Below are 18,200 nucleotides of genomic sequence, written 5' to 3'. Positions count from 1 at the left end.
TCATTTGCTATTTTGAGGTACCAAAACTTCCTAATACACCAGACACATGCCTATTAAAGGCTCATACCATGTCACATTCCAAAGCCATATACAATGATCTTTTTTTTTTGACCCCTTTCCCTCCACCAGCACAGAAAACCAAAAGTGATTATTTCCATTTCTTACAGAAGTTCTTTAATTTTGTTTTGCACAAAGGATATTCCTTTAAGGCAGCATTTATCTGAAAATCTGGTTTGCAGTGTTACAGAGAGATCTAAGATTGATAACTCAAATTAACTTAAAAGTTTTGTGGCATCATCAAAAGGTTACAGAAATGGGAAAAAGTTATTTGTTTAATTGTAATCGTCTCTTCCTTAATCTGTCTTTAACATTGCAAAATGGAAAGTAACATTTGACTAGGGAAGTAAGGAGAATGAAAATTTACTCTTTGAAACTTCCTTTGGAAAATATGTTCCAAGGATTAGGGTGTTGGAGGGGTGAAGAGTGAACATTCAAAGTCCTTCACAATTTTGCCATTATTCATCAGTTTTAAAAATCCAGGTCAGCCAACACTTTGTCTTTTTCATGAAAATTTCTTTATTTAGATTGGTGTATTAGTTCCCTAGTAAGAAGTTCAGAAAAACATGTAATCGTGTCTAAATCTGTTACAAGACTTTCAAAGAAAATGATGAAAACAGTGTACTTAAAGTATGCATTTTGCATTTCTTGATGAGTAAAATTTGAAGCAAAAGGAGGAACCTTAGTTAGGGTCTCTTCTTTGAACTGGACTGTTAATCTTGAATGCAAAAAAAGAATTATAGAAAAGAGCTAATATTGCTTGTGATTTTCATTTATTTTTTCTTTTAAACATATGACTAATATATAAGTAAAAGGCCCTTAAAGATAAATAATTTTACTAAATTGAAATAGAAACCATGTGAAATTTGCCTTACTATTCAATACAATAGAACCACAGCAAAAATGACTGAATTGATTGTTTTTTAACATTCATTGTCTCTTTAATTCCAGACTTCTAGTAGGAATTCATTTCAGAGTTTAATAAAGCCCGACATCACCAAAGTGGAGCTTTTAAAAGATGTCCAAAGCAAAAAAGATCTTATCATTCGGTTAATAACTCATGATATTAGTCAAGAAAATTTAGAAAAGAAAGAAGAAAGCTTAGCTTCTGATGAAGATGAAGTTGTTTTACAAGAGGTTATAAAAGAAGAATTTCCAGAAAACCCACTTGAAGATCAAGTAAAAGAAGACATGAAGCTCGCTACCAGCACAGTGGGTCACCCTAAGCCACCGATTAGCAAATGCAGTCTGAAAAAATTTTTCTCAGTAGGAAAATGTCAGCCCAAATCTAGTGTGAATATAATTACTGAAGTGTCACCAGCAATACAGATGGAATCTGAACAGACACTAATAAGAACTGTTTCTAACACTGAAGAAACTACCTCAAAATGCTTGACTGTCACAAACTCGTCTTGGGAGAAAAAGACACAACTGAGTGTAAGTGAGAAATGTAACTATCAGTGACCAGGTTTCTATAGAAAGGGTAGAGAGTTTCACAAACCCAGTCCAAGTAATACACATTGGGTAGGAAGATAAGGGCACCAACTGGATCCCAAGTAGTCTCTCCCAGCTCTGATGATATTTACAACAAAAGGGAAATGATTAACAGATGAAGCCAGGAGCCTCAATTGAAGAAAAACAGATCATGGAAAGAGCCCTAGGCTATTTAGAAGGACAAGAAAAACAGAAAATGGAAACTGGTTAGGAGAAATACAGCTAATTATTTAAAATGATAGGTTGTGGGGGTTTTTGTACACTGACCTGTAAATATTCAGTGAAAGTTTTGTGTGTACCAACTTCATTCCAGTGGGCAGGACCAGAAGATGGACTTGAAGGGGAGTAAAAACATTCATGCAAATTCAGCCTATCTGGGTTTGAATTCTGGTTTTGTCACTTAGTAGCTACATGACTTTGGGGAAAGTTATTTAACCAACTATCTTCTTAAAAATTACTTATCCAGCTTGTTAGTTGAATATGTTGAATATTCCCCCTGTAAACAGCCCATACCCTTCTAGTGGTGATCTGGGCCTCACTGACCTCCTGGGTTAGCCCTACCCCCAAAATTGTACCTTACTCATAGGGATTACACGATTTAGAATTTCCTAGTAAGACATCCCATGGATTATCCATTTGCAGGAAACCTGGGTTCAATCACTGGGTTGGGAAGATCCTCTGGAGAAGGGAAAGGCTACCCACTCCAGTATTCTGGCCTGGAGAATTCCATGGACTACAGTCTATGGAGTCGCAAAGAGTCATACATGACTGAGCGACTTTCACTTTCACTTCTTTCCAATGAACTCAGAAGCAGCAATGAACCAGAGAAAACAAAACACAGGGATATAACTCTGGTCAGTTCAGGAGTTCATCAGGCCAGTAGCCTTACACAAACTCTATGTATTGGGATCTGTTTATTTACTGGAAAGCCATGTGAAATCTCATGACCAAACAAAGTGTGCCTGGTCAGAAATGCTGGCTATATAGATAACTAAGGAAATGTTGTGATATATTTTATTTATTATAAACTCTCCTTTATGTCTTGTATTTTTCCAGGAAACAGAAATGAGACCTAGCACTGAACCAACACATCACTTCGTACATAGAATGATGAGTGCATCTTCATATAATGAAGAAGATCTGCCTTCATTTTCTAGGTACAGTCAGTTAAAGTAATACTAGTTGGCTAAGGAAATAGAAATCTGAAATGAAGATTATGTTGATGGGAAGAATGGGCCCCTCAAGTAAACCTGTGAGGAAGCCAGTTTAGCCCTTCAATCTCCCCTCACTCCTTCCCCTAACTCCCCTCTGTGTTTACTTCCTGGGCCCTCCGTTCACATCTTCTCTCCTATTCCTATTTATCTGGTCTCTATTTTCTTCTCCTGGGATCTACTTTCTAGTATAGTGATCTATAGTATAGTTACTTTGAATCTTTAATGTGTTAGGTTCTTGAATCTGGGAGACAGGCTCTAAGTTAACAGTCCCCACACTAATGGCTCACCTAAAGGAGTTCCCACTTAGTTCATGTATGTACCTAAATGCTCAGCAGGGTGGCACTGTCAGAAGAATCCCAAGGACATAGAGGGGCAATGTAAATAAGAGCACTCAGGGAAGAATCCTCAAAAGCATTAGGGTTGGAGTTGGGCTTTAAATGACAAGATTTAGATAAGATCATCCAGGTTGGAAAAGACTATAAGAGAAAGGCTGGACCATGTGGTATCTATAGGGACAGGGAGGAACAAAGTACATTGAAGTCTTAATAGTTTTTCTAGAATAGCCAAAACATGTCTAAAATTGCCCTTGTGTTTATAAGAATATTCACAAACTGGGAACAGTAGCACTCTGTTTTTGTTTTTTAAAACTTTTTATTTTATATTGGGGTATCACCAATGAACAACACTGTAATAGTTTCAGGTAGACAGCAGAGGGATTCAGCCATATATATACATGTATCCATTCTCCCCCAAACTCCCTTCCCATCCAGGCTGCCACATAACATTGAGCAGAGTTCCGTGCTATACAGTGAATCCTTGTTGGTTATCTGTTTTAAATACAGCAGTGTGTACATGTCCATCCCAAACTCCCTAACCATCCCTTCACCCCACCCTCCCCACTGGTAACCACAAGTTCAGAACAGTAGCACTTTGTATCATGGGAGAAATAGGGCATAAGGAAGAAAATCCACCCTGTTCCAACTATATTCTTTTCCACCTGGCACCATGAAATTAAGGTTTCTTTTTGACCCGATGCCATTTTAGGACATCTACTCCTGGCACACCACTGGCTTTATCTCCACTCACGCTTGTCTTAACATACATAATTAGTATTGCAGGCAAATCTCAACTATTGGTATCATTGCATAAGACAAGTGGGAACATATAAAACCAAAGTCAATGTAGCTCATTTTTATTTTGAGAACTCACAGACATACCATTCCAGGTTTGCATCTATATAAATAAAGACTTGGACAGATGGTTCTTTAACAGTCATTATTATTCATTAATCATTATTAATTCCTTCATATAAAATACAAAGAAAATGAAGTGTCTTGTATCTTTTCTTTAGTTTTGATGATGAGTGTCCCACAGATCCAAGTGCCAAGGTTACAGAAGGTTGGATTGATTTTTTTTCTTACTTTAAATTAGATTGTATTTAAAAAGAGAGTTTGTTCATTGCATTGATGAATACTGAGTTTTCCAGTAGGCTGATCTAAATTGGAGGAATACTGAGTCAGTTAACCAGTTAGTATGATGAACTAGTTTGCTTTTTCTGAAACACTAGTAAGATTCCATTAATAATTGTGGTGAAAAGTATGTGGTGTGACTATAAGCTTACAGTTACCATGATCCTGTGGGAAATATCCAGGAAATAAAGGTTTATCACATCTATATGTAGACTACAGCCCATGCTACTAGGATTTAATCATCTCTTTAAGAATATATGCTTGCTTTGTATAACTAGGTTAGCCCTAGTAAAATATATTTAAAAGCTTTTAAAGCTAAAAATTAAACCTACATTTATTTGCTTACATTAAATCCTGGCTAGGGTGGACTCCACTTTAATTCTGTCTCTGTTAAAACTGACTCATTAAAATATTTATGAGTTGAGTTTGGTCCTCTATTCTTTTAAAGCTCAAAGGATCAATGTGGGTCTAACAGTGGGACAGCACTGAGGTACGGGTATCATGTTTACTGTAAAGATGGCCTGAAAACTCCAACTACAGAGCTGGAGTTGGCCTTGGTTGTTTCAAGCTTGTACCCACTCAAGAAGTTATTCAAGAAATATATCCTCTCCATTTGAGAGTGGGAATAACATTCATTAAAAGATGAATCATACAATGGAGGTAAGTTTGCCAGAATTCCATAAACAGGTCATCGTTAGAGGATGATACATCACTGGTGTGTTTCCTATATTATGGAATCATAGGCTGTCAGAGCCAGAAAGTAGCTAGTATAACCTTATTTTACAGCTGAAGAGACTGAGGCTCAGGGTAGGGAAGTGACTTGTCCAAAGTCATACTGTCAGTCAGAATATAGATCCCAAGTCTCCTAAATCTGAATTCAATGTTTTCTTCAACTTCACTGCAGTGAGTCATGCTTAGTTCACTGCACTTGTCCAGTTCATGCATTCATTCACATTCAACAGAGTCACTGAGCACTTTCTTCGGTCTGGACACTGTTCTAAGTTGTGGAGATACAGCTGCAAATGAGAGACAAAGTCTTCACCTCCTTCTAATTGGGAAGGGGATATAAACACAATAGGGCTTCCTCTGGGGTGGTGAAGAGTTGGACAGGACTGAGCGACTGAGTACAGCACATAAACACAATAATTCTAAATAGGAATAAGTACTTCCCATTTCACCTAGGATAAAAGCCACGGTCTTTACAATGGCTTACAAGGCCGCACATGGTCTGGATTCCACTCTCCCCTCCTGGTGACCTGTCTGATCACCTCTCTTTATGATCCCTCTTAATCACTCCACTCCAGCCACATGAACATTTATCTTCTTCAGATCTTTGCTGAAATATCATATTCGAAGTCAAAAATTCCCTGAACACTTTTCTTTAAAACTGAAACCCCAAAGCCACCCCAGCACTCCCTGCTTTAATTTTATCCCTGGCATTTGCACCATCTGAAAGCTTTTTTAAAAATTTGTTTATTGACTCTCTCCTTTCCCTAGAATGTTAGTTCCATGAGGGCAGGGATTTTTCTGTGTTCACTGTATCCCCACGTGTCTACAAAAGAAGCACAGAATAGATACTCAGTACATATTTGTGAAATTCATGAATGAATATAAAAAAAAAAATAAAGAAGAACCCAAGTGATATAGAATGACTGGCTAGATTAGTTTGGTCCAAGAAGTCTAGAAACATCAGATCTTAAAAACAGGAAGGAAGTGACCACAAGAAGATCTGGAAGCAGAGGGTCCCACACACAGAGTTCAGTAAGTGCAAGGGACCCTAGATGGGATGAGCTTGGCATGTTAGAGGCATCTTCCCCAAGACCTGTGCCCAGAATTTGAGGATCTTACCTTTTTCGATTTCTTCTGCTTGCCTAGTTTCTGCGATTCTCTGATGAAATTATTGAGGTTATTTTGGTGCCAAAATGTGTAACATGTCTCAGAAATAACTGTTTTCCAATATTGTGTTTTGATCACAGAAAGTCTTAAATGTCCATGTCTGGAGAATTTGAACAGTCTTAAGGTAAATATTTTTCACTGGCTCCCCTCACTGTGAGCCAGTGGAACCCTGACAGAAATGAGGGAGTGCCTTAAAGTAAGGTTTGTGGTGTGCCTTGAGAGGCCTCAGGAAGCACTCCCAGTGGGGGCCAACCCCTGGTTGAAGTCATTGTCCCCGAGTAAGTGCATAGAGTAAGCCCTTTAGCACCGGAGGACAATGGCATGCAAGGAGTGAGTCCCTGGAACTGGAGGGCCTGGTGGGGGCAGAGAGGGAACAGATGCTTCGAAGAGGAACGGGTGCTGGCTGAGGGAAATGAATGCTGGTTCCAACTGCTTTGCAGGGTACCCTTCCTAGGCAGCCTTCCAAAGATCTGGCCCACTCCTTAGTGTTATCCCAGGAAATTCCCTCCACCTAAAGCCCTCTTAGGAAGTCTCTCAGGAGGTTGAAGCTACAGATCCTCCTAGATCCTCCTCTCTGTTTTGTATCAGTTTTGCTTTACTCTTGGTTCACTTTAACCATCCCCCAGCATGCGTGTACACACACATAAACACAAACCATCCCCCTTATCCTGCGTTATTTTCTTCACAGCACTTAGGTCACCATTTAGTCATTTATTCAACATTTATCAAGTGCCTACTATTTGCCAGGGGCTAGAGATTCAGCCAGAGAAGGCAATGGCAAGCCACTCCAGTACTCTTGCCTAGAAAATCCCATGGATGGAGGAGCCTGATAGGCTGCAGTCCGTGGGGTCGCTAAGGGTCGGACACGACTGAGCGACTTCACTTTCACTTTTCACTTTCACACATTGGAGAAGGAAATGGCAACCCACTCCAGTGTTCTTGCCTGAAGAATCCCAGGGACGGGGGAGCCTGGTGGGCTTCCGTCTGTGGGGTTACACAGAGTTGGACATGACTGAAGTGACTTAGCAGCAGCAGCAGAGATTCAGCAGTAAACAAAGCTGTCAAATATTCCTGTCCTCATCCTCTGGCAGAGGATTCACTTGAGTATAAGCTTCATGACAGCAAGGGCTTGTCTCTTTCACTCATAACTGTATGCCCAGCACCAACATAGGACTGAGATAAAGTCGATGCTCAATAAATGTTTGTCAGAAGAACAGCCTTAGCACCATCAGAGTCAAATTTCAACTAAGTCAGGAGTGCCTCAACTCCTACCCCCATGAAGTTGATGGACAGCCCTGTGTGGGGACTGTTACACAGAGCAGAGGTTCTCAACCCTGGCTGCACCCTGGAATCAACTTTAACAACTGACGCCCAGCGTCCCACCCCCAGAGATTCGGATTCAGTTGGTCTGAGTTGCAGCCTGGGCCCTGGGTGATTTTGATGAACAGGCAGTGTTGAGAACCACTGAGTTAACGGACTTGTGTCTGGCCATTTAGTAGCATCTGCCCCTTCCCCTCCTTCCTTTAGATAAGGAATTCTCAACCTGGCTTCATGCTAGAGTCACCTAGGCAATCTAGAAAAGAGAATAATGCTTGCCCCACCGTCAGGGATTCCTGTTCATTTGGGGCGGGGTCCAAGCATGCCTATTAGTAATATTTCTCCAGATGGTTGTGTTGTGCAGCCAGAGTTGAGAACCAGTCCCTTAGACTGTTCTGTCCCAGTTTGTCCCTTTATGTATCCTATCCTTGATATCTTAATCCATGCTGCTAAGTCACTTCAGTCGTGTCCGACTCTGTGTGACCCGAGACGGAAGCCCACCAGGCTCCCCCGTCCCTGGGATTCTCCAAGCAAGAACACTGGAGTGGGTTGCCATTTCCTTCTCCAATGCTTGAGAGTAAAAAGTGAAAGTGTTAATCCATAAACTGCCTCAAATCCAAAACTTTCACCATAATACTCTGCTCTCCATACCAATGATAGGTGTTGGTGTGGACAGCTTCTCTCATCTCTCATGCTTCTCTCACCTTGCCTTCATTGATTTGGCCCATCCTTTTTAACCGCCCTCACCATGGCACACCTACCCCAGCCACCTCCCCCAGCCTGTTGCAGGCCCTTCTGGGACCCTGCTGCTTCTGCATTCCAGGGGGTGAGGAAGGTCCACGGAGCAAAGCCAGCACCTGAGCCACCATCTCAGCCCTGCTCCCTCCAGGCTGCTGCAACCTCACACTACCACTTTCTTGCTCCAGACCTCACAATGGTTAAGAATTATTTCAAAGAACATTGGGGTAGTAAAATGGACCTCCCCTTTCCTCCTCCTTCCCTTAAGACCTCCACTATCATTATCTTTGCTCAGAGAAGGATCGAAAATGTTTTATTTGTTCCAAGCTCCAGGAGGGGAAGGGCAGTATGGCTGACATTGTTTTGTGACCTGGGACACGTGAGCCCTTGAAATTATCCGCCAGGGGCAGCCCATGTCTGAGTCTGGCGCCAATCCTGGGTGTCCTAATTAGCAAGAATTATGAGAAGTCATGCCTCGAAATAACCAAAGTCCCAGAAGATAATTCTTTGAGACTGAGGGGCACTGATTACTATATACGATGCCACAATGGTTGTGCTCCCTTCAGGGTTTCTAGTGTCCACTGTCCATCAAAGGGCAGAGGCTTAAGCTAGTATTTCACCTTTGTCTTTGCAGTTTATCACCCTCTATCAACGCAGAAGTAATCTGACCAGCCAACATTCCTCAAACGACACTTCAGGTACAACAAATTTATCATTTTAGAATGAAGCTCTCAATTATGTCATTTTGAACATAGGAGTTTTGATCATTCACCCCCCCTTGCCCATCACATTGAATGGCTCTTGCCTTGCAGCACACCCACCCCCCACCAATATGAGGATGAAATAATATAACTTAGTATGTGTGTGTGTATGTGAGTCGCTCAGTCGTGTCTGACTCTTTGCGACCTCATGGATTGTAGCCCTCCAGACTCCTTTGTCCACGGGATTCTCTAGGCAAGGATACTGGAGTGGGTTGCCATTTCCTTCTCCCTTAGTATGTATGTAGATTGCAATTTGCAGGTTATTATGCAGTTCTCTGACTCAAACCTCACAGCAAAGGGGTGACAGATACTGGGAGTAACATTTATTAGGGACCGGCCATGTACCAGGCATTCTGCTAAGTGCTTTTCTCACATCCACCCTGTGAAGCATCATTTCCATTATATTGACAAGGTAACAGTCACTAAAGCTTATCATACCGTGCTTCCTTGCAAGTCTTGAAGTTGTCTCTCAGAGAGGAGAAAATGGAGGCAAATGACCTGCCTGAGGTGGCACAGCCAGCAGGTGACTGAGCCAGGGCTCAAATATCACAGGTCTTGAGGTTCTATCCCATAGTCTTTTTCCTGCCAAACAGGGGCCACATCTCAGAACTAATCAGTGACCAGGAACTGCCTGCAGAGTTCAGTGATAAGTAGAAAAGATCCCATCTAGGTTTCCAAGTAGCATGTCCAGTCAAAGAGTAAAATCACATTCTTCTGTGACTTCAGTTTGATGGGGACACCTCCTCCCAAGCCCTACATTCTACACATTAAAGAAATTCACTGAGAAGCAGTTCAGTTATCCTATTTTTGCTCTGATAAGGGCTTTTGGAGGAAGAAATGCAGAAATGGCTCACCCTGTGCTAAGGTGCTCAAAGTAGTAAAGCTCCCCACAGAGGACAGTTTACATTGCTAAAATGATACCTGCTTAGGAAAACCCACCAAAAAAGAGGGGACTTCTGGACCAACACAGGCTCATTACAGCTTATTTTTCACAAGTAGGATTTTGGGGGAATCAAAATCAGTTCATGGTACGATGTGTCATTCCATAGCCCTTGGCATGTGTCATGGCCCATCCACTTTGGCCATAAATACCCAGGCACATTTCTCTCTTCAGAGTGACCAGTACCAACCAAGTGAAGTCCATGGTGCTGCCCACAAAGCATATCAAAGCAGCAGCAGGGTGTCTTGAAGGATACCTGGAAATGGTGACCAGGCATCTACATTTTTAATAAGACTCGCAAATTGCAAAAACAAAGCTTTATTTTTCCCCTCAAGATTTTCAGAATGTGGCCTTGCAGTATATGCTTGAATTCTGTAACTAAGTCTTTGTCTTACTTTTTCAGAAGAGATCTCTCTATTCAAGTCTTTACCTTTGCCTTTGCAAATTTTGGCTTTTTCCTTATTAATTTCTTGGTTGTTCCTATTTTGTTTAAACTATCAGCACATTCCAGTAATGCATTATTGATCTGAAGAGCTAAACTATTCCCGCCCCTCCCCCCGCCTTATTGGGGTTAAATTTGCTATCTGCTACCTTAGTTTTTGATCCCTGGGTCGGGAAGATCCCCTGGAGAAGGATATGGCAACACACTCCAGTATTCTTGCCTGGAGAATCCCACGGTCCATGGGGTCACAAAGAGTCAGATACAACCGAGCGACTTCACTTTACACTTTTCCTTAGTTTTAATCATAGATCTTTGAGGTTCCTAAGGTTATATTGCTAAAGAGAAAAGCTGAGGATTTGCAAGAGGTCTAGGAGAACCATGTGTTTTACTAGAAATAAGGTATGTGCTTTATTGCCCTGTGTCTTTTTATGACATCCTGTCACAATGCATCAGCAACAAAGATAAATGCTCATTTCTGTCCTTACAGATACAGCAATCATTTTGTTAACATAAACTATGAGATGCTTTAAGAGCCCTTTGCACAAGACAAGTGGTATAGAAAAATGAGTCCGAATGGAGACTTTTATTGGCCACACAAATCCTGTATAGCTCACACAACAAACAGATCACTTGGGCTCAGACAACTGAAAATGTACCCAAACTGAGAAATGATAGCCTTTTGTAGTGCACAGCTGCTTTTGCCTGGACATTTTGAAATGGACACCAGTACTGTTGAGAGTTGAAAGTTACCTTCTTGTGTGGAATTAGCTCATCAGGCTACCCATGTGACCTTAGACAAGGCATCTGATCTCACTGGGTTTCTCCTGCTTTCTTCCCAAGGCTGTGAGAAGGAGCAAAATACTCTTTGTGAAAGCACTTTTAAAAACAAAAGCTATTATATAACTACTTATTTCTGAATCCTAAATGATCACTCCCCGGGCCTGACAGCAATTGCCCAGTAACTGATTACATTTATCTTTTGGTTGTTCACAGACGTTGAAAAACCCCATACTTCCTCTAGACATGGGTCTGAAATGATGAGGAAGATATCATCAACTTTCTCCAAAGTGTTTTCAAGATCTAATGCCAGTGTTCTGAGACCTTCCTCATCCTCACCCCCTCACCAAGACAGAAAGTGAGACTGTAATACCCAATAGCAATAAGCATGTGGACCTTCCTCAAAAAATAAATGGTTGTTAAAGCTGACATTGTGTCCTACACACTGATTCTTATAAATATTGAAAATAAGAGCAAAGAAAGCATAAAAAGGCAGTTGGAGAAAAGGAAGGTTTTGATAAATGCTTCTGACAAGCATTTTGGGATGAAAAGAGAAGCTTTGTGTCCCATATAGATGCATCTAGCAGGCAGCGTGGTGTTGAAGCTCTGCTCTTGAGTGCCCTGCAGCCTTGCTGGGAAGATGAGAACTAACTTCAAAGCAAAAGTGTGACACCAGTAAAACAACGTGTCATCACATCTTTTGGGCACCCTAGGTGTTCAAAAAAGGGAGTCATCACTGTGGGCTGGAGTGGTCAGGATACATTTGCTGGAAGAACTGGAATACAGACAATCCTCAAAGGACCGTTAGGATTAGGGAGGCCTTGACGGCACCAGGAAGGCTATCCCCTCAGGTCACACACCTGCATACACTGCTGCCATGCCTAAACAATTTAGCTCTGGCCCATAGGACATTCTATGATAATGGAAATGGTCTGTATCTGCTCAGTTTGGTACAGGAGGCACCAGCCCCACGTGGCTATTGTCACTAGCATGACTGAGGAACCCAGTCTTTCCATTTTATTTCAGTTTAAATAGCCACATGTAGCTAGTGGTTCCCTTATCAGACAGCACAAGTCTAATTAAGGCCTCAGGGACAGCAGCCAGTTCCAATTAGGTTGAAGGATTCTCTGAAAGTTCATTTCCAAAGTCTATCCTCAAACAAAGACATGTAGAGATCTAACTCTTCAGGGGGGCTTTGAAGCCTCCAGGAATCCTCTTGGTCCCTTTAAGAGACATGAACCACCAATGTGGCCAGAGAGGAGCTCATGGTTTCCAGTCATATTTATGCCACTGCACTTGTCAAAACTCAATTGATGGAGAAAGGATAAGCCCCATGGAGAACACCGAAGTCAGGGAATCACAAATAGAAAATTGGAACCTGCATCTGCTAGCTGGCCTCAAGCAGTGCTTGGCTAGAAACGGCTTCCATGAGACAGAAACACATGAAGATCACTCACTAGTCATTCTCATACCCCAGCTTTATCCAGGAATTTAGGTCAGTGGAAGGTCTCAGCCTTGTACTAATGCCCAAGGGAAATATTTCTATGCAAGTAAATTTCCTTTATGCTGTACCTTTAGTCCAGAAATGTTAAGTGAAGTTTAGTAAATAGAATGGCAGGCAGTTCTGCCCAAATATCACATATACCTAAATTGGGCTGCCTTCATCTCATTTTCTGCCCTTACATACTGAAGTTCATCGCACGCGGCAGCCTAAGTTTTAAAGTTAGCTTTTAAAGATCCACAATAATGACAAACCCTGATCTTACATAAGCTTTTGTTTTTATTAAAAAGTAATACCAAAAAAGATTTTTAAAGTAATAGCAATCCAGTTTGGAAATCAACAGTTATAAAAGCTACAGTGAAAGTCTCCCTCCTCTCTCCCAGCTGTTGCCTGGCTCACCGCTCCCAAAGCAACCTCTATTAGCAATGGGTCCAGTATCCTTCTCAGAGATAGGCTTTGGATAACAAGGCTTAGGATAATATCCTCCCTCGAAAAAGGCAGAAAACAGAAAGAGGGAGGTGAGAATGGAAGGAGAGAATGCATGCATGCTACCTGACAGCTACTATGTCCTAATATCACTGCATTCATAGTCTCAAATAAAGTCAGTCATTTTTTAAAATGCTCTTTTGTCTAATGAACTAGATGTCAAAAGGTGAGCACCAGAATGGGAGGAAAGGTGCCTACCATAGCTCTTCAAAGTCTGCTGGCCAAAATACATTAAGAATGTATGAGCTGGTAACTACAGTCCTTAGAGATAGAACATTTAAATATAAAAAAAAAAATGAAAGCACTAAAAGTAACAATGCAGTGAAAGAAAATGCAAATTAGAATAACGCAAATGTATCACAATATACCTTTCAGAGAAGAAAAAAGGAATAAAATGATAAAAATCCAGTGTTGCCCAGATGTAGTAGTGTTGAACTCTACAGTGGTGACAATCCTACAAATTTTATCTTTCTGAAAAGCAATCTAACAATAAGATGAGTTATGGTTCCAGCTGTACTTTTGGACCTGGTAACTACATTTAGGGAAATTTGGTCCAAGGGAATAATATAAAGTGAAAAAAAATGTAAAAGACTATATAAAAATGTATATAGCGTCACTATTAATTATGAAGAAAAAGTAAAACAATCCTAGTGGGACACTGGTGTGGTGTATTATCAGGAAAGAATGCTATACAGGCACTGAAAAATGACAAGGATAGTGAAAATATACACACAAAGAAATGCATATATGAAATAAGTAAAACCAGCACACAAATAAGATGTGAGCATAAAATAAGGCCCTGTTCGGGCCTCCCCACACAGGGGTGCTGGGAGGGGAGGCGTCAGTGCCCCTCCCCTCCCCTCTTGCAGTGTGGACGTTTTCCAAGGGGCCCAACCGGGCCTGCCAAGCAAGCAGGACGTGAACCGGAGGGCCAGAAGGCAGCCACAGACCCAAGGAGACCCCAGGGTTTCCTACAACCACCAGGAAAGGCTGCTGCTGCTGCTGCTGCTGCTGCTGCTGCTGCTGCTGCTGCTAAGTCACTTCAGTCGTGTCCGACTCTGTGTGACCCCATAGACGGAAGCCCATCAGGCTCCCCCGTCCCTGGGATTCTCCAGGCAAGAACACTGGAGTGGGTTGCCATTTCCTTCTCCAATGTGTGAAAGTGAAAAGTGAAAGTGAAGTCGCTCAGTCGTGTCTGACTCGTAGCGACCCCATGGACTGCAGCCTACCAGGCTCCTCCGTCCATGGGATTTTCTAGGCAAGAGTACTGGAGTGGCTTGCCATTGCCTTCTCCGCCAGGAAAGGCTAGAGGAAAAAAAAAAAGATGTCACACTGGTAACAATTACACAGTATACCTTATGATTTGACAATCATATGATATACTAATAAGAATCCAAAGAACTTAAGAGATCTAAATAATCATGAAGGACTTTTTTTTTTGCTGCTATTAGCTGCTTGCTAACAAATGCCTTTCTCTTGAGGAAACATCATCACAACCATCTCCAACATCAATTCTTATGCCAATTCTAAACCTAGCCTAAGGTGGATAATACCAAATGTCTCAGTTTCTTATGAGGAGTAGAAAAACAAAGCATTAGTTCAGATTTTTTTGAACTACTTCTGTAAAGATAGTAGGTCATCTTCAATCAACCCCAAGATGCTCTTCTAAATTATAAGCTGGCAAAAGGTAACCAAATTTTTGACTGATGTTCATTATAGAAAGTATATTGGTGTTAGATTAAATATACAATAGCTATATAGCTAGGTGACATGCATATATTTTGGAGTAATTTGTGTCATATGGTTTTGCCCCTTTTTAGGACCCAGCACGTAATTTCAGTATTTTTAATGATTCATCTAGGGACCAATGTGTCTTTGATGACACGCTATTGGTCATACTTAGTTTGCATGCATGCTAAGTTGCTTCATTTGTGTCCAACTCTTTACAACCCAATGGACTGTAGCCTGCCAGGCTCCTCTGTCCATGGAATTCTCTAGGCAAGAATACAGGAGTGGGTTTCCATGCACTCATCCAGGGGATCTTCCTGATACAGGGATCAAACCTGCACCTCATACATTGCAGGCAGACTCTTTACCACTGAGCCACCAGGGAAGCCCATACTTAAAGAATAACAAATGCTTATCACAGATATAATTATTATTTCCAACTGGAAAAATGACCTGCTCTTATTATTTATTTTATGATGCAGTCCCAGTAATACTTGCAGAAATCAGGGGCCACCTATTTAGTAAAGGAAAGATACTAGGTTAAATCTTTCAGTGCAAATAGTCACACCCAAACATGTCTTCTAAGCTTACCTTTTCAGATGAAAGATATCGGCAAATGTTTGACTTTATTGTTTGGTCTCAACAGCATAATGCACAGCACTTTATACTTCACTAGACTACCATTTAGACAATCACCAGGCTATTCCTTTCAAAAGCTTCAAAACATGTTTACAGAACATCTCCTATACTAGATAAGGATTACTTCCAATTTAGGATTCACTGAGTCCATAAACTGCCAAGATAGATACTTCTGAGGTACACATTCCAATAGGTTAGAGGAAGAAAAGAGACAGACTAGGATATTAATTAGGCCACATGAAAGAAATACTGATACACCAAGAAGTAAAAATTGTTCTTAATGAGCACTTTATTCACTGGCTATTCAGTTTTGAGGTCACTGCGAGTTTGTCCACCAATGAATTGCAACTCTTCTGTGAAGTGAACCCATGAAAGGAACCAGTAAACGTTCGTTGTTGCCAAAGATTAACTAAAACCAATAGCTAGCTGGTTGTTCTCAGCTGGACATAGTGCAGGGTATATTTGCACCTCTCAGATCTCTGACTCTAGGGAGCATAAGTGACTGACTGCCACAGCTATTGAGCACTTTCCATCATCACTGCATTTTCACCAAGGCCAAATTTCTCATGGGCTGCTCTCAGCCAACGGCAATGTGTGGCAGAGATGCTAAGATGGGTTATTCCTGCAAGACACAGGACTTCCCCCACAGGTGACTGGGCAGGGATACTGTCAGGGAAGAAGCCCATCCTCACAAAGGATGGCAGGTTGACCTGATCCCATGTTACAGATGCAAAGTAGACAGACTTCATGGGGCAGAACAAGATAATAATACTTTATCACAAGACAGCAAACAGCATGGGTATCAGTGGAGTTCTGCCAGTCCCCCAAGGGCAACGCAATGGGCTCAGAGACATGCTACCTATGTGGTGGGTTGCATCACTGCTGAGGAACCCAGGGTCAACGGCCCAGGACCTTCTGAGCAATGAACAAATCAGTGCTCCTTTCCCTGGGAAGCGAGTGGTTAAACAGTAGTCATACTATGGTCACTTTGCCCTATAGAAATGGTTCAGTATCAAGAAGCAGGTAAACTGTGCTTTTCAAGAACCTCACCAAGAATGTGCAGATGCTCAGGGCTCATGGTGGACTGCCTGTCCTAAAAAACCATTTGCTTTGCAAAATGTCCTTAGAACTGCACCACATGGTTAAGAATTTTCCTCTCCACCCTTCCTTCCTTCCCTCTCTCCACTGGTGTTAGAGACCTGCATCTAGTCCCACAGCTCTCCCCTGACTCCCTCCCCATTCTCCCTCATAGGCCATTACCCTGATAAATCTCTTATGTGTTTAATCCCATCTTGGCCCCTGCTTCTCAGAGAACCCGAACTATCACAAATGGTGCCAGCAGTGGTCCAAGAGAACAGGCTGTGTAAGATGGGGCCTTGGACTACTTCAATCACTGCCTGGTGGGCAGAATGGACACTTTCCTGAGGGGATGCGGGGCACGGATAGTCCCAGGCCTTGAGGACCCAACTGCTACAGATTTCTCTGGAGATGATGTGGGAAAACTGACAAAACAGGCTGCCAGATGTGGTGATTCAGACTTTTGAAAATGGAGGAGGAATAAGGAAGGCCTACAAAGACGGTGGAAATGGCTGGATACTGTTAAGTGTACTGACGCCCTGCAGCAGGGTAATGAGAAATGGATGACCGTTAATAAGTAAAGAGTATGTGTGAAAGCCAGAGGGCCTCCAGCGAGCTTCCAAAGAGGCCCTCAGTTCCGGCAGTGGAGGAGTGGATGCAGCAGAGCAACAAAGAGGCCGTAAGAGTTGCAGAACTCCAGGGAGACTAAATATTCAATATTTAACATATGGCAGGTCCGCTTTGCTGCAGTCAGGGCCACATGACTTCATATGGTTGGAAAATTCCTGGGACCCTGAAACGTGGGGTAGGAACATCTGGTTAGACTCTCCTGAAGGTGGTGGCTCTGGAGACACCCCCACCCAGCTCTCAGTATGCAAAGGGGGCCATTCTTTCCAAACAAGGGCTTGCACACCCTGTGCTGGAAGATGCTAAAGGCTGCTCCCCTCACCAGACACACAGTGCCCCCCCACCCAGGAGCTGTGTCCAGCCTCTTTCCTGGTTACCAAACTGATATCAAGGATTAAATTCCAGCATTACCTGGCTAGGAAAGTGCTGGGCCTACCAAAAAGCTACAAGAATTAACTGGCAGGTACTGACAGGAGCCATGGGAAACTGGGTTTGGTTTTCAAGGGTGCTGTATCAAGAATCAAAAGCAAGAATTCAGACTTAGAACTCAGCATATAGGATTTAGAGGGCTTCCCAAGTGGCTCAGTGGTAAAAGTATCCGGCTGCAATGCAGGTGACACAGGAGATATAGGTTCGATCCCTGGGTAGGGAAGATCCCCTGGAGGAGGGCACGGCAACCCACTCCAGTATTCTTGCCTGGAGAAGCCCACTGTCAGAAGAGCCTGGCAGACTACAGTCTATATGGTTGCAGACTCAGACACAACTGTAGTGACTGAGCACACCCACACACATACATACAGAATTTAACCCCCAGGCAAGAACTGCACGGGGTGAGCAGTTTCCACTGAGGTGGCTCACAGAGGACTGGAGAAAGTGCTGGCCACCACTAAGCAAAGTAGAAACACCTGAGCTGTCCTGGCAAAGGACCAAGGAAAGAATTAAGAGGCCAAGGGGAGTAGGTATCCTGGAGAGGAGAGATTACATGAAGTAAGAAACCTCACCAGAGGGTAGTATTCCATAGCAGGGTCCAGAGGATA

The 18,200-nt window shown here is 42.3% G+C and overlaps 1 protein-coding gene across 1 annotated transcript in view; it reads left to right on the top strand.

Annotated features, from left to right (window-relative positions):
- Positions 1-11,496, top strand: part of LOC129564133 (fibrous sheath-interacting protein 2-like) — an 84,362-nt gene extending 72,866 nt beyond the window's left edge. The window contains exons 18-23 of the mRNA XM_055437779.2: positions 1,009-1,494; positions 2,608-2,708; positions 4,117-4,163; positions 6,211-6,254; positions 8,820-8,883; positions 11,322-11,496. Of these exons, the coding sequence (XP_055293754.2) occupies positions 1,009-1,494; positions 2,608-2,708; positions 4,117-4,163; positions 6,211-6,254; positions 8,820-8,883; positions 11,322-11,467 (888 nt within the window). The 3' untranslated portion in view covers positions 11,468-11,496. The remainder of the gene's footprint in view (positions 1-1,008; positions 1,495-2,607; positions 2,709-4,116; positions 4,164-6,210; positions 6,255-8,819; positions 8,884-11,321) is intronic.
- Positions 11,497-18,200: the final 6,704 nt, after the last annotated feature.

The sequence above is a fragment of the Moschus berezovskii genome, chromosome X (assembly GCF_049115385.1).
Source record: "Moschus berezovskii isolate FMDL1 chromosome X, NW_MosBer_1.0, whole genome shotgun sequence".
NCBI lineage: Eukaryota > Metazoa > Chordata > Mammalia > Artiodactyla > Moschidae > Moschus > Moschus berezovskii.
The sequence above is the reverse complement of the archived record's forward strand: the minus strand, read 5'-3'. Positions and strand labels throughout refer to the sequence as shown.